At 44.8% G+C, this 17,692-nt stretch overlaps 1 protein-coding gene across 2 annotated transcripts in view; it reads right to left on the bottom strand.

The window, feature by feature from the left end:
* Nucleotides 1-17,692, bottom strand: part of il16 (interleukin 16) — a 114,492-nt gene that overhangs the window by 75,302 nt on the left and 21,498 nt on the right. For both annotated transcript variants that reach the window (XM_039772758.1, XM_039772759.1), the window contains exon 2: nt 4,663-5,042. In XM_039772758.1, coding sequence (XP_039628692.1) covers nt 4,663-4,989 — 327 coding nt within the window. In that variant the 5' untranslated portion in view covers nt 4,990-5,042. The remainder of the gene's footprint in view (nt 1-4,662; nt 5,043-17,692) is intronic.

The raw sequence follows: 17,692 nt of genomic DNA, 5'->3' as shown, positions 1-17,692 counted from the left end.
CCGTGGGGTTTCAGATTCTTGTGCAGCTGGAAGCAGAAGCACTTCTGGTCCACATTATACAGCACATGGAAAAGCTAAGAGTTATGTTTCTGTTTACTGGGAAAAGGTAAAGTTATCATAAAAGTTCATGCATTATTCCCCTTTGATTTCTGGATTAAATTGTGGTACCATATTAAGAGGTTCATAAATATAACACATTACAGGAGTATGTCACCCTTTATGGGGCTTTAGAATTTTATTTTCTGTTAAACAATTCTCCTTAAAACTCTCCTGGTCAGTTTTTATTTCTTTCCATCCTCTAACCTGCTTAATACATTCAGAGCCATGGAGATCTGCCGTCCATCCTGGTTCAAGGCAGGATCTAACCACGCTCACGACGCTAGTCTGTTACATTCATTAATCCTGCATAAACCCACACCTTGAAAATTCCTCTATCCATCCACCAAACCCGCTTACCCAGAGAAGGAGCCTAACTCAGCAAACATCAGAGACAAGGGATGAACAATCCCTGGGCAGGGCCGGCCCATCACAGAGTGAATGAAAATACACACACCCACACACACACACACTCGCACAAACACAGACAGCAGGGGCCAGTTTAGCACCACCAATCCGCCTGATGGACATGCCATGGGACTGTGAGAACAAACCCGCACAGACACAGGGAGAACAGGCAAACTCCATGCTGGGAGCGCCTGGGACTTGAACCCTGGTCTCCTTATTACAAGGAATGCAGCGCCACCACTTCACTGCACACACACACACATCTTTGGGATTTGCAAGGATGCAGAAAAATGTCCCAACTCCACATAAATGTGCAGGTTTTGAACCCAGGATACTGGTTTGTTTTGGTGCTGATTTCAAATTGGGTGAGTGAGTCTGTGAGTCAGAAAGTTGTTTTTTTTTTCAGTATTATTTATTTTCAGGATTATTGCTATTTTAGCCTTTGATGTTGTATTACATATAAAATCTGGTAATTTAAATGGATTACAAACTGATTTATATACAGTATTAACATCCCTACACGCATTTTATTATTTCTTTTAATGAATTTTATAATTCTATAATTCTAATACGCCAAATAAAACCAGCAATTTAGTGTACAAGTAGATGGTGGCGCAGTGGTAATGCTAGGGTTCGAGCCTCTCGTGCTTGTTTGCATGTTCTCCCTGTGTGTGCTTGGATTTCCTCCTGGTTGCTCCTGTTTCCTTCCAGAGATATGCCAGTTAGGTGGATTGGCAATGCCTGATGAGTGTGTGTTTGTGGGTGTGTGTATGATGGACTGGTTGCTGTCCTGCTTTGCACCCAATGCTTGATGAGAGAGGCTGCATTTTCCCCATGACCCTGCCTTGTATTATGTTACAGCCATGGTTTGCTCCCCGTCGTATGTCCATTTTCCTTTATTGTGCCATCCTAGTTTATCTTGAATTATTTTTCCTATGTTTATATTAATTATGCATTATCTGTTGATATCGTTCTGCTTGTGTATTATTTAGTATCTATGCATTGTACTTAGTTCCTTTGTGTTCTTTGTGTATTGTGGGTGGAGCCTCAAAAGGCGTGGCCACCCTGATGTCACTGCTGAAGGACCGCCCCCCTAGCCTTTATGTCTCTTGAGCTGAGAGCAGGTCCTTCAGAGGCTCATGGTCATTTGGAGTCTGCTGTGTTCACTCTGAGGATTGACTCTTATGGCTTCTTGATTTTTCGCTCTTGTTTTATGGATTTGGATTTGCTCAGGGGTGACATGGTGGCACAGTGCTAGCACTGCTGCCTCACAGTTAGGAGACCCAGGTTTGCTTCCCGGGTCCTCCCTCCGTGGAGTTTGCATGTTCTCCCCGTGTCTCTGTGGGTTTCCTCCCACAGTCCAAAGACAGAAAGTTTGTTTCCTGCCTTGCACCCTGTGTTGGCTGGGATTGGCTCCAGCAGACCCCTGTGACCCTGTAGTTAGGATATAGCGAGTTGAATAATGAATGGATGGGTGGATTTTCTCACACTGCATTGCCGGGTGCCTTTCTTGCTCTTTTTTTGTTTGTCTTCTTCTTCTTCTTTCGGCTGCTCCCTTTAGGGGTCACCATAGCGGATCAACTTCTTCCATATCTTCCTGTCCTCGTCATCTTGTTCTGTTACCCCCATCACCATCGTGTCCTCTCTCACCACATCCATAAACCTTCTCCTCGGCCTTCCTTTTCTCATTTTCCCTGGCACCTCTATCCTTAGCAGCCTTCTCCCAGTATACCCCTCACCTCTCCTCTGCACATGTTCAAACCAACACAATCTCGCCTCTCTGACTTTGTCTCCCAACCGTCCCACCTGAGTTGACCCTCGAATGTGCTCATTTCTAATCCTGTCCATCCTCATCACACCCAGTGTAAATCTTCACGTCTTAACTCTGCCACCTCCAGCTCTGTCGCCTGCTTTTTGGACAGTGCCAGCGTCTCCAACCTATATAACATAGCTGCTCTCACTACCATCAGACAGCAACACTGATTCTATTGTTTATATAAATTGTTATTTTATAAAGATTTCTAGTGGATTTGATTCTCAAGCCAAACATTTATTTTTTATGTTTTTTCTTTCACTTGAGGGGAACTTTGATGCATTTTGGTACATTTTGAAATGTAAAAACCTACTCCCAATGTTTGGTAGCCTGGACTGACATGAAGCCTGCCACCTGTGGAGTAGGCAAGTCAGGCTGCCTTTGGTGAAGCTTTTCTGGGCAGGCTTAGGAGGGCCCTGGCCTGTTTTATGGGTGTGTCTGGAAGCCTTTCACCATTTTGCCATTTTGTCAGCTGCTCCAGGATAAGTGGGTTTGGAAAATGGATGATGTTTGGTAATGAGAAACAAGCCGTTTGAGAAATAAATGTTTGAACTGCTGATACAGAACAATGAATTTAGCATTTCCATCCATTATCCAACCTGCTACAATCTAACTATAGGGTCACGGGGTCTGCTGGAGCCAATCCCAGCCAACAGAGGGCGCAAGGCAGGAAACAAACCCTGGGCAGGGCGCCAGCCCACTGCAGTGCGAATTTAGCATTTTGAACTTTTTTTCCTCATTATGGGCCTGGTCAGGATGAATGAAGCCTGCAGGGTAGCGTTTGGGTCTGGCTGATTTGGGGTAAGGTAACTTTGGTAGTGCAGTGATTAGATGGATTATTTTGGAGGCCGCAAACCCCTTTTTTATGTTATGTCCTTGACTCCTAATCATCTTATATATAAACGTCTATGCGTGGAAGTGGGTGTGTGTGTGTGTGTCTGTCCGGACCGGAAGTGAGAGGTGGAGTCGGGGTAAGGGCTCCGCCTCCGAGGAAACAGAAAACACGCTTAGCGGCTAATAACACAAGCGAAGTGAGCACATCAGCAAAACGAAACCTCCAAAGAAAGACAAAGTCGCATAGCTGCTAACATCGGCAAAACGGTACCCCTTTTGCTTTTCCTCCTGCCGCTAATACACAAGTGAAGCAAGCACTTCGGCAAAACGAATCCTCCCGAGGAAAGACAAAGTCGCTTAGCCGCTAATGCAGAAGCGAGGCGAGCACGTCAGCAAAACGAATCCTCCCGAGGAAAGACAAGAACACTTTACCGCTAATGCAGAAGCGAGGCGAGCACGCCAGCAAAACGAATCCTCCAGAGGAAAGACAAGAACACTTTACCGCTAATGCAGAAGCGAGGCGAGCACGCCGGCAAAACGAATCCTCCCGAGGAAAGACAAAGACGCTTAGCTGCTAATGCAGAAGCGAGGCGAGCACGTCGGCAAAACGAAACCTTCTAGGCGAGAGAGACGCCCAGAGTAGTTCATTTCAATTACCTCACATCTGTACATTTACGCTTTTTTTCTGATGACTTCAATAGTTTCTAGGACCCTGGGCTTTTTATAGCACGGGCTTACACAGCTAGTGGGGTATAACAGTCTCATAATTGTCCGAGGTTGCGGATTTATCAAACAAAAAAAACGACAGTGATGTCAAAGTTCCATCATAATTTCTGGTTACCCAGATCTTTTCCTTTAGTTCAGAGTGCAGTCGTATGATTTTGTCACTTATGTACTCCTGGTTATGCTTTGTTTCATCTCCTATTAATCTCCCAGTCCTTCCGTTTGCTCTCGTGGCCTCACAGAAGAGCCGTTTCCTTTAATGCAAATGGATAAGCTTCTGCTACCTGACTCTGTTACCCCGGTTTGACGACAAGCCTTTCCATGTGGCGACATGAAATGATGAGAGATGGGGCCTTGGGTGATTTCGCACTGGTGACATTTATGTTTTGTTATGTCACGTATTGTTATGTTATGTTAAAAGTTTATATATATATAAATGTGTACTTTATAAAAGAGCTCTTTCTTTTGCAGGCAATACGATAATTCTTCTAGCTTAGCTCCATATCCCCAGAGGGAATGCCAGTGAAAAGATCTCGTCCTCATTGTTCAGATCCTTAACACACACTTGAATTCTCGTACACGTGTATGGAGAAGCTTTGACATTGCTGCCGTCAGATACTTTAGGTTTATTACTATATCTCTAACTATAATAAATAACTTAATGCCTTATAATAGCACATTCATTTAAGCATTCCACAATACATTGATAACAATGAGGGACTTAATAGCAGGATATTCTTTCTCCGCTTTAGGCTAATTACAGTAAGAAACGTCAGCCCTCGCCTTACCTTAAATGAAAACGTTCTCCTTCCGTTCTTCGTCGCATTCTGTGAAGCTTTTTGCTCTCCAGAGTAGGTGTCGCTCAGGCTCTGCACGTTGCTGCCCTGTGTCGTCTCCTCTTTCCCCCGGACTTGGTCACTTTCCGAGCACTCCGTGTATTTTTCCTCCAGGCTCGAGCCCTCGTCGCTGTTTCGTGAATGGCACAAGATTAACGACCTGGAAATGACCCCGAGCTTTCTTGGCTGCCGGTTACATCTGCCGGAGGAGCTTCGCCTCTCCATCTTCCTTGCCCCTCCATTAGTTCTGTTCTTGTGGTTCCTGTACTTGGGAGGCATTTCTCCTGATGTATTTCCATTTACCTTTTGCCAGCTAATGGAAACGGGATGCTCTGCAGAGCAATTACAAAATTCAGTGAGGGATCTTGTCTCAAGAGTAGATTAAGAGACTAGATAATTGCTCATACATGCATATATAAATAAATATATATATTTTTTAATGAAAAAGCAAGTATTACTGCATGCTATTGAAATTATCTTAGTCCGGAAGTTTTACACCAGCCATGTCCTGGAAATTACTTTAAAAACTGACAAGCACTTTTAATAGATTCCCGACTAAACATTCCACCTGTTAAATAACAAATGAACCCGTTTGAACCCAATTGACCAATAGAGTATTAGAGGGAAAAAGACAGGAACCAGTCCTGATGACGATGCCAGTCCTTCGCTGGGGCACAAACCTGCTCTCACTCTTCTTCATATTAACATAACGTGTGCAGTGCCTATGAGGAATATTCACCCCATGGGACGTTTTCACATTTTACTGTTAAACCAGCTGTGCTAAGACAGGAGGAAATCTAAATAATCATAAAAAATAACATCTAGCAACCCAGGGAAAGTAACGTACCTGCCACACTTGCTCCCCTGGTCCTCCCAGCATGGAGGCGTCCCGACCGGACAAGGGCCCCGGCCACACACTACACCTTAAACTGCCACATACTTTGGGGGTTAATCCACCCCCTGGACGCCAAATACTTTTTTGCTGCACTTTTTAAGGAAACAATTCACCAAGAAAAAGTGAAATTGTAATGGAACACATTTTTTTTCATTCAAAGAGCATCACAATTACTGCAACCCTGATCATTTTACACACTGCCAATGAACTGTAAAAACTATAAACAAAACCTACCACAACAATCTATTATTATTGTACAAGGTGCAACTGACACCATTGATGAAATTCAGTAAATCACCAACTGTGCCAACTGCGCTTGAAATGGCTGCACATGGGCACACAGAGGCCAACGCTGATGCTGGCAGGCTAGTCTAGTGCTGCGGCTGAATCCCAGGGGCAGTGATGCTGATTCGCTAGGGGGCGCCAGTGGTCATGAGCTGGCTGCTCAACTGACTGGTCAGCTCCGGCGTACTGGCAAATTGCACTGGGAACTGATTAGAGCCAGCTGCCGTGTTCAACGAATGTACATCGCCAAAGATACTCGGCTCCGGCGTGCTGGCAAATTCCATTAGATACCGACTATAGCCGGGTCCCGTGGTTTAAGGGTTAAAATGTCTCCCCACCATCTAAAACTTCAGGCGATTACACAGAGTAAAAGACAAGCAGGAGTTAAGTTACAATTTTAAATTGTGCATTATTGATAATTTTAATCAAATAAGAACAATAAGCAAAGTACCGTATATACTCTCGTATAAGTCGGGTCTTGAAACCCGAAAAATCGATCATAAAATAAGACCCCGACTTATACGCCCGTTCAAAAATACGACACAATACAATTTTTTTTTTTTACATCTTCTTGCCTCCTCCAATCTCTCATCAGTTTCTCAGACTGTTACAGCAGCGCGGTTACCGATTTTATTCGCCACTTCAATGGCTTCATGTTTTCTTTTGATTGAACGCTCCATCGTAGATAAGGGATGCTCTTATGATAAAGGTGTATGATATAAAAAACACAAAACAGTGCAAACGTTGCTTTGGAATAGTTTGGGTATCACCGTGTGGTCACGTAGGCACGAGAGAGAGAGGTCAGGAGCGTGGGCATTGCCGCACCCACATAGAAAACATGCCAGTGTGCTCCGTGGTTACTCTCTCAAGTGGGCATTAGCATATCGTAATCTCTTGGACCAATAGCGTGAGTTTTCCGCATTCGACTTATACAACCGACATTCTAAAATACCGGAAATTATATGCCCTGTGAAGGACAGCCGGGTCCCATGCCCGGCAGGGACGCCCCTGCTGCTTATGTTCCGGGGGAGCCACCATGGGCAGTCCACGCTTGGTCGCAGCCTCCCTGGCCGACGGCGATTCCCCAACCACCCGCAGGGCTCCATGGGAGATGGAGTCCTCCACAGCTTGGTTGGGGTCTCGGATGGCTGCTAGGGGGAGCTGCATGGACTCAGCAGCCAGGCTGGACGATTCTTCAGCCCCACCCGGAGGTGCAATCAGGGCCAGGTGGTCAAGCACCTGGAACACTTCCGGGTGGGTTATAAAAAGGGCCAGCGCCCACCACTCAAGGAGCCAGAGTTGGGAGGAGTGGTGGAAGAGAAGAAAGAGAGTGTTTTGTGTTGTGATTGCTGTTTGGGACTGTGTTGAGCTGTGTGGCACGGGGAAGACGTGTCCCACGGCTGAAGAATATTAATAAAAGCCTCTGTTTATTTTGGACGTGCCTCTGTGTCAGTCTGTGCCGGGTCGGGCGCTTATATAGCATCTTTCACAGGTCAAATCAAGCCCCAACTTATCCATGGGAGAACTTAAACGTGAGTATATACGGGAGATGAGAATATTGGCAGCCATACAACCTGATGCATGCTGATGTGGAGTTTGACTTGTAGTTACTTCAAATGTCTCTAGTTTAGTCGTCATTTCTAGCTTTCTTCCGGACAGGTAGGTCGCATGTCAGTCTCAATATGGCACCGCTGAGCTGTGCTTTCTGCTTGTGTTCTTCTCTTCATGGCCCATGATGTGAGGTTTAAGACAACCAAATTTATTCCTTCTCTGTACGGCCAATGGGTGCGTCGTAGGCTTCTGATTCAAAACAAAACAGCCCCCTTTACACCATTGGAATCCCCCCAGTTACTGGTTTATTTTCACGCCTGCCAAAACAAACCATTTGTTGAGCTGGTGCTTGCCAGCCAGGTAGTTTTGGCTTTCTTATGGGGTCCGATTGAGACATATAATGTCCTGCAGAGAGTCACTTGCCAAACTGGTTTGAAGAATTTCCCCCCAACACTGCCCTAAAATTCACTTCCTGAGTCAGCCCTAAAGACTCTTGGGTTAGACATGAGAGCGTATCAATGAAGTAAAACACGAACATTACGTTTGCTTCATCTGACTTACAAATAAAGACATATAAAATATTTATCAGCTGTGATGGAACCCAGGGGTGTCAGCGGCCCCAAACCCCCCAGAACATGAACACACACAGAGCCCCGGGTTCAAATAAAGGATGGTTTATTCACCAATTCCTCCACACGTAGCAAACACTCGAGCAATCTTTCTCTATAAATCACAATTCCTCTCTCCACAATACTCTTACTGCCCTCCTGTAGTTGACAGTTGCCTTCCATCCTCACAGCTCCGACTCGCCTGGGTAAGGCAGTGTGGCCCCTTTTATTAAGGACCCGGGGGTACTTCTGGTGCCATGGCCACTGCCCGATGGAAGCACTTCCAGGTCATATAAAAGTCCATTACAGCAGAGAGCTTGTCTCCCTGTGACCCCAGCAGGGCTGCTCTGCCGGACTACATTTCCCAGTATGCCCTGCTGGCTTCCCACTGGGCACTGCTGCCATCTAGCGTGGTGGGGGGGTGTAAAATGCCCGCAGCGACGTCTTTCCTTTCCAGTGGGCTGTCCGTCCAGCCCGCGTCTGATCCCTTTCACCTCCTCGGCCGGGATGCCTATCTGCCTGTTAGGAGCCTCCAGTTCCGGGTAAGGAACCGTCTCCTCTTCTAACCGGGATGCCCGTCCAGCCCATGTGGCATCTACACAACTTCATTACAAAAGTTCGCACCACAACAGTCACAAAAGCTAAAGTCTGGTGTCAGTGTTCTTCAATGGCCTTCTCAGTCCCCAGATCTGAATTTATCTGATCACCTTTGGGATGTGGTAGAACAAAAGTGGAGTTGAGAAATCTGCAGGACTTGTGTGTTGCAGTCAGACATCTCAAACGAATGTGTCCAACATCTTGTGGCATCCATATTTTGGATGCCCTACCTAGCATTAGTATAGTGGTCCTAAGAAATTGTTCATTAAGTGTATATCGAACCCCCTTAACTCAATTATGAGACCATCTTGACAACATTAGGTGCAAAGAAATAGAAAACAACTCTGGTTAAAGCATCCATCCACTTCAGGTCATCCATACGGCCAATTTAGGATTGCCAATTGGGATGTGGGAAGAAAAAATGGAGATCCTGTAGAAGAAGCTACTGTGATACTTGGGGGAGACTGTGCATTAAATGGGGGCAACAATCAGGCGTGGCATATGAACCCGACACAGTTGATCTGGAAGACAGCGGGACTTACAACTGCACCTTCATGCGTGCCACGTCCAAAGTGAACTCAACTCCAAATTCAGAGATCATCAAGGTGCTCCGTTCATCTACACCACGGGTGTCGACCTCCGGTCCTGGAGGGCCGCAGTGGCTGCAAGTTTTCGTTCTAACCATCTTCTTCATTAGTGACCAGTTTTTGCTGCTAATTAACGTCTTTTGCTTTAGTTTTAATTGACTTGACTCAGACCCCTTAGTTCTCTCTTTTCCCTTAATTAGCAACCAAACAATAATGAGACACAAAACGAGCTGCGACATGGACTGCTCCCCTGTGCCCATCAGACAATATCTGAAAGTAAAGAAAGGTGATGGTCTCTGTAACGTTGATCTCTCAGGTCACCAAAGCATTTTGACGAAGTTCTTAGAAAAAAACAGAAAATCAGCAGTTTAGGAAAAGTCTGCTGTGGCAGAATGAGAGCAGCAACAAGCCATGGAATTAAATAACGGGTTTAATTAACAGCACGAATTGGCTTCTCATTAATAGATTGGCTGGAGTGAAATTGGTTGGAGTTTGTAGACCCAATTTAACTGGTCATCACATCACATTTCTGTGTGGCTGTCATTTGATGAAGAAACGAATCAAGTCAGAGGACTGAATCCTTAAAAACAGGGCTATTAAAATGAAGGGAAAAAAAGTTAATTAACAGTGAACTGGTCACTGATTGGGAAAAGGGTCAGAATGAAAACCTGCAGCCACTGCGGCCCTCCAGGACCGGAGTTCAACACCCCTGATCTACACTGTTCCAAATTGTATATTCATGGAGTAGCACTGCTGCCTCACGGACCTCTGCTGCTGTCCACTTGTGCTGCTCTTCACAATCCCCAATGAGTTCTTCTCCAGAAACATCCATTTTTTCTCCCTCATCTCCAAAAGACACGCAGGTACAGTAAGTTGACTGCTGATTCCAGATTGGATCTTGGTGGTGCCACATCCAGATTTGTTTCCTGCCTCGTACCCAATGCAGCCTACCCGTGAAGTGGTTTAAGAAATGTTACGTGAGAAGGTCGTGTCTCGTGAATTTTGTCTGTATTTTCTGCTTCCCACTAATCCGTCCTCATGTCCTGTAAAAGCAGAAGAAGGGCACACTTGATCTTCTCACAGTCCTGTCTGACATACAGTACTTTTACGTGTATCGAATGGGGAGATTTGTTTCACTTTTGTAACAAAAATTCAAAGATTCGGGCTTTACATTTTTGGCAAACGTGTGTCCAGACAGACAACACAAACGTGAGTCCTGTAAGTCACAGCATTGGAGCATCTCGGTCCTGGCTGGCTTCTCACTTCAGGAAATCCGCAAAGAGAGAAAGAGAGGCCAAATGAACTCAAGAGCCCCTCGTGTGCGTTTTATTTTGGTTACACGAGCTAACGGGTCTATGCAGTACCTTACCATCTGCTCTTGTGTTTGCACTGGCGGCTGACCACGTTGGCCAGCAGTAACAGCCATGAATCGTCTCCAAACTGAGAAATGATGACTGACAATTAGCACCGATCCAGCACAGGCCTGACACTCACATTTACTAACTGTGGAGGAAAAGCCCCCTGAGACAGATGATGGCCACAGGTTAATGTTTAAAAAAAAAGTACCAGATTCTTAATGATTTTTTTTTATGTATTTAACTCAAAACAGGCAAAGAATTAATTGGGTTACAGCAAACAAATGCATCCCATCCAGCAGGTCGGAGAACCTGAAAGTGAACAATTATCAGCCAGCCTGCGTTAATTTAATTTATTACGTAAATACATGCATTCTCAATTAATCCAGTTTAGGATTATGGGGGCTAGAGCAGTATCAGCAGTATCAGGGAGCAAGGCAGGAGCTTGCACTGGATAGATAGATAGAAAATTAACAGATAGAAAAGGCACTATATGATAGATAGATAGATAGATAATGAAAGGCACTATATGATAGATAGATAGATAGATAGATGACCAGGGCCCTTATCCAGCTAAGACACCTCTGCTATGGAAGGACTGGGGAAGCCAGTGTGGACAGAACACTACCTCCCCTGAAACACTAGATGGCAGCACCCCGGTGTGGCAGCCATAGCTCGGACTCCTGCAGGGCTTTATGGGAGATGGAGTCCAATAAAGCCCTGCTGGGACCCAGGGGCACTGCCAGGGGACACTGCAGCTGTTCTTGAGCCTGTGTGGGCGATTCTTCCACACAGGCTGCTGTTGACCTGTTCTGGGAATTTTTGGATTCCATGCTCATAGACAGATAGATACAAATGAAAGGCACTATATGATAGATAGATAGATAGATAGATAGATAGTGTAGTAGGCAATATTGAATATTTAAATAGATTAACAAGAAAGACATTATATAGGATAGGTGGTAGCATCAAATATCAAAACTGGGGGACCTGCAGAAAATGGATGGCATCATGAAGAAAGAGGATTATCAAGAAATTGTGAAGCAACACCTCAAGACACTGGCCAGAAAGTTTGGCTCCCAGCAGGACAACAATGCTAAGCACACCTCCAACGTTCTAACAAAATGGCTAAAAGATGACAAGGTGAGGGGGCCAACAAACCTAACTGATGCACACCAGTTCCACCAGGAGGAATGGGCAGAAAGTCCGGCAACGTATTATGAGAAGCTTGTGGAAGATGTTCCTAAGCCTCTGATTCAAGTTAAGTAAGTAAAAGGCAATGCCACCAAATACTAAGAAAGTGGATGGAAACTGAAAATCTCGTCTAGCAGATAAAGACTGACATAAATCTTTTGGCTATGATTTTGATATTGTCACTTCCACCTTAATAAAATAAAATGTCTGGTTACTGTGTCTCTGGCATTCCAACAGATGGCACATCACAAACAATTCTAGCTATACAATGCATTGCATTTGTCATTCCAACAGACGGTACATCCCACACATTCGTGCCAATGTATTTTACTACTGCAAATGTTTGTGATGTGCCATCTGTTGGAATGAAATTTCTATGAAACTACAGAACATGCATTACAACATACATTCCACTAGATGGCGCACTGAGGTCTAAGTTAAACGCTTAAATGGGTAGCACAGCTAGTACAGAAATAAAAGAGATACCCTAATGGACAGGAAATGTGACAAGTGTGGAGTTGTAAAACTTGCAATTTGAAAGTCTTCAGCCAAGGAAGTTGGACATTTTTGGCTTCAACTGTAGTTAAGAAATGCATTTTATGTTCTGGACAGATATGAAAGGTGCTATATAAAATAAGCAGACCAATTCCTGCAGCTGTGTCTAACAAAGACTCAGACAGACAGATGGATTAAAAGGCACTATACAGAGTAGACAGAGTGCAGTTCATGCCATGTCGGGTCTCTAAAAGGTGGAAGATGCTTTTTAAATGTATGCCCCTTTCCATGCCCTGTCAGATGCCCTACTTTCACTCTTGCAGAGGTAGTGTCCACTAATGGAAGACGAAGAAGAAACAACATGAAGAAATTCAGAAAATGTAGTTGGCGTGAATGATTGAATGATCAAGACTGGGGGAAGCAGGTTTCCTGTTCTGCCCACCACTGGTTCCTCAAAGCTCTTGAAAAGGGAAGTGGAGGACCTGAGTTGTTTTGCAGTGAGGTGTTTGCATGAAGAGAGAGAGAGAGAGAGGTTAGGAGCTCACGCTGCTACAGCACACTGATGCACCCACCATGACAAACCAACTCAGGAACCCAGATTGGGACCCAAGTGCAGCCATGTGGCGGGTGACACCTCAGCACCACACTAGTTCAGATGCATGGCTGGCTGGATTTTCTAGCTAATACTTAATTTTTTATTTGGTTACTTCATCCACCTATGGCAGTGGTTCCCAACCTCTTGTACGCCCCGCACTCCTAGAAAATGTTTGATTTATGTTTGCGCCCCCTACACAAATACTAGCTCTTTTGAAGAAGAAAAAGTCAAATTTTGCATTTTTGAACCACATGATGATGATTAAAATAATAACAATAATAATAATAATAATTCTTTACAATTATATAGCACTTTTCTCACTACTCAAAGTGCTTCAGAGAGTGTGGAGCCACTTCAACCACCACTAATGTGCAGCACCCACCTTTATGATGCAACGGCAGCCATTTTTGCACCAGTATGCTTCCCACACATTAGCTATTAGGTGGTGAAGGGGTGAGAGAGAGAGAGCCAATTAGAGACAGTGGGTGATTAGGGGGTCAGAATGACCAGGGCATGGATACCAGGATACCCCTACTCTTTATGAAGAATGCCCAGAGATCTTTTATGACCACAGACGTCAATCTTACACTTCAGTCAGTGGGTGAGCACGGCACTCAGTGCTCCTTTAATAGTAATAATTCTTTACCTTTATATAGCACTTTTCTCACACTCGAAAGAGCTTTTCACAGTGAGTGGAGAGCCACATCACCCACCACTAATGTGCAGCACCCACCTGGACGATGCAAAGGCAGCCATTTTTGTGTCAGTACGCTCAACACAAATTAGCTATTAAGGGATAGGGGATGATTAGACTGCGGTGGACTGGCGCTCTGCCCGGGATTTGTTTCCTACCTTGCGCCCTGTGTTGGCTGGGATTGGCTCCTGCAATCCCCCGGGATCCTGTAGTTAGGATACAGAGGGTTGGATAATGGATGGATGGATGATTAGATAGATAGATAGATAGATAGATAGATACTTTATTAATCCCAAGGGGAAATTCACATACTCCAGCAGCAGTATTCTGATACAAAGAAACAATATTAAATTAAATAGTAATAAAAATGAAAAAAAAATTAAAATAAAATTAATGTTCGCATTTACTCCCCCGGGTGGAATTGAAGAGTCGCATAGTGTGGGGGAGGAACAATCTCCTCAGTCTGTCAGTGGAGCTGATTAGAAGGCCAGAATGACCAGGCCATGGTGGGCAATTTAGCCAGGACATTGGGGTACACCTTAATCTTTATGAAGGATGCCCAGGGATCATTTATAACCTAGACCTAGTTTTTATGTCTCATCTGATAGACGGTGCCATTTCTACAGCACAGTGTCCACATCACTAAATTGGGACATTGGAATCTACATTCCAACCACAGGATAAGCGCCCCGTGCTGGTCTCACCATCACCTCTTCCAGCAGCAACCTAAGTCTCCCATCCAAGTACTGGCCGGGCCCGAACATACTGAGCGTCAGCTGGATTATCTCTTCTGAGGTGCAGGTGGCATAGCAGCTGACACATACGGTACTGCGGGTGAACAAACAACTTAAAAAATTAGCTTAACTCGGTGTATAAAATTTAAATATAAATTGGGCAATTTACCTTTATAAATGTCAAAAAGCTTGTAACTGTGTCCCCCGTGAAACTTAGACACTCGATTGACAATCCAGGGGGGTTGTGGGTGTCCTACGAAGCATCAAGTGCAGTGAGGAAATGGCAGCACAATCAACGATTGAGAGCTTTAGGGGCTTGGAGACCCCCGTGAAGCAATCTGGGATACCAGTCACCCCAATAAGGACCAAGCTCTTCTCTGTGCTGCGGACAGGTGAGCATCATGGCTATCTAAAGTGCAGCTTAGGGAGACTGAGGAGGAGCATCTGACCACAGTCCATACTTAAAAAGGAACGTGTCTACATGCACATGATGCCGTCACATTAAGTTATTTATTTATCACACATTTAACATTCTATTATTCATTTTTGAAATTTCTAAAATCGTGTATTATTGTTTTTGTCCTTTTATTCTTCTTCTTAAAGGCACAGTCATTGGAGTTGAGGAACCAAGCATTTCACTACATGCATAACTTCAGTCAAGTCAGTCATTTTGTAACCCGCTTAGTACTGAATGGGGTCATGGGGGGCTCCTGGAGCCTATCCCAGGTAGCATAGGGCACAAGGCAGGGAACTAACTATCACAGGGCAAACACACACACACACACATGCCAATTTAGTACCACCAGTTCACCTAAAGTAACCCACGCGGGCACAGGGAGAACATGCAAACTCCACAAATGGGGGGACCCGGGACTTGAACCCTGGTATCCTAACCACGTTGCAGTAGCACTACCACTGCACCACCTTGATTTGATTTGACATCACGTCATGCCATAATATATAAAAAGTGTTTTATTCCAATGCGCATGGGCTCAATATATTTCTGTGTCTGCCTTGTTCCAAGCTGTGATTCATTCACGTTTCATCCATCCATCCATTTTCTAACCCGCTGAATCCGAATACAGGGTCACGGGGGTCTGCTGGAGCCAATCCCAGCCAACACAGGGCACAAGGCAGGAACCAATCCTGGGCAGGGTGCCAACCCACCGCAGGACACACACAAACACACCCACACACCAAGCCAAATTTAGAACCGCCAATCCACCTAACCTGCATGTCTTTGGATTGTGGGAGGAAACCGGAGCAAACCCACGCAGACACGGGGAGAACATGCAAACTCCACGCAGGGAGGACCCGGGAAGCGAACCCGGGTCTCCTAACTGCGAGGCAGCAGCGCTACCACTGTGCCACCGTGCCGCCTCATTCACGTTTGGTTTCCCATATTTGACGGCGTTCACACATGGCAGACCCTCACAAACACAAAAGAATTCCTAGGATTAGCCTAAATGGCTTGTGACTGACGCACTTATTTCTGATTATCCGCTGGTACTCTTGCGCTCCATTTGCTTTGTCGCTGCCGTTTTCCTGACAAATACATTTTTTGTACCAATTGTACCAATAATCGATCACCTTCAAACATCGTGTTCGATGCTTTGCCTCAGGCCGCATTCATTATCTTAGCACTTGGAAACAGAACTTTGACAGCCAGACAGTCAAAGGGGTGTGATGTCACATGTCACAAAGCCCCACGTGGAACTTTGACATAAATATGGCTTGTCCAAAGTAGAGAGAAAAAGAAACAGCAACAACCAAAAGGACAGGAGAGAGCAAAGGTGATGTAAGAAGAGAGGACTAAGACCCATGTGGCCCTTTTTTCCTGAATGTCAGTGAAAGCATCTCATGAATAACACCAACTGCTAGATCAGGAGCCGCCCCAGGACAACACCCAATCCTTTTTCTGAAGACTATGTATATCCAGATTTTGCTATCTAAATTTTCTTTTATGCTTTCTTCTACTGTTATCTGCTTGCTATTCTTTAATAGCGACTGGGAGCCCAATCGAATCGGGCTACAAATTCTATGTTTGTGAAATCCATACATTTTTTAGAATTTTTTAAGTCCTTGAAATGATTTTGTTATCGTGACACTGATTTGTGCTTAAAATAGATCTTTTCGGCCGATGTAATGAAGAGCTTCCTGTTTAAACGCACCTCCTTTGATTTTTTCCGGCAAACAAATTTGAAAAATAAACCGTATTTTATGACTCTAATTAGAGTCAGACTAATAATTATGTTGCCGTGGTCATTTTAGATCTGAGATCGGCTAAAATTTCAACAATGACCGTTGTTAATACCCAGCCGTCATTACTCAATTTGCCAATAGACGTCAGAAGGACGGATGCCAAAACCAAGATTTTGACGTACCAAGCAAATGGCGATACGTTCTAAATTACTTACGGTTCCAGAGCTGTCGAAGGGTTTAAGTCAGTCGACGATGTTAGATCAGGAAAGTGCGTCCCACCAAACCAAGGTTCCAAAAACCAACCAAACTTACTGTTATCTGCTCGAACCAACACTGGCTTACTATACTCGGCTGTCTGGAGGGGTCACTGAAGCATTCGAACATTCTTAGCCAATCATGCAATACTGCGTCCGCGTTTGCCACGTTATGTTCTAACTACAGAGGCAGAGTCCCATTGCATGGTTCTAACTTGTATTGAGTCGAGGTATTGACGTGAACACCATACATACGGATACTATCAAATTATATATAAGGATAAATCCAACGTTGACTTTCAATTTCTATAGTTTGTCTTTATATGTGGAGTAATTGAAGGGATGAAGTAAATATTAAGAGCACCTAGAGCAGTAGGAAGATGCCATACACTCCAAGGGTTTATTAGCCTGAGGAGGAGAGCTCCACCCAATAGAAGGAGCAGTATGGTAAAAGTAAGCATCATTAGCTAGTGAATGGCCTATAGCCAAGGATGTTGAGCCTTTGTGTGTTTAAATATATTCTTGAGACCAAAGTAATATTTAGGTCTTGAGCATGGGAAGAGAGAGGAGAGGTTAGGAGAAGGCGCTGATACAGCACTCTGATGCACCCACCACATAACAAACCAAATCAGAACCCTAATGCAGCCATGTGATGGGTGACACCTCAGCACCACATTAGTTCAGATGGAATGGAACAGTGGGAGGTTTTTTATGGTGGCTGGAGTGCCAATTCTGCCACCAACCTCCAGGTTTTTCCCTGCAGGTTGCAGGGCCTACTTGCAGATTAACGTCATACCCGGGACGGAGAAATTGAAGGTTAACGGCCTTGCTCAAGGGCCCAAAGAAGTAGAGTCACTTTTGGCATTTACGGGATTTGAACCAGCAACCTTCCGATTGCCAGTGCAAAACCCTAGCCTCAAAGTCACCTCTCTGCCC

The sequence above is a fragment of the Polypterus senegalus genome, chromosome 12 (assembly GCF_016835505.1).
Source record: "Polypterus senegalus isolate Bchr_013 chromosome 12, ASM1683550v1, whole genome shotgun sequence".
In the NCBI taxonomy this organism is placed as follows: Eukaryota; Metazoa; Chordata; class Cladistia; order Polypteriformes; family Polypteridae; genus Polypterus; species Polypterus senegalus.
This window is presented reverse-complemented; position numbering and strand designations above follow the sequence as displayed.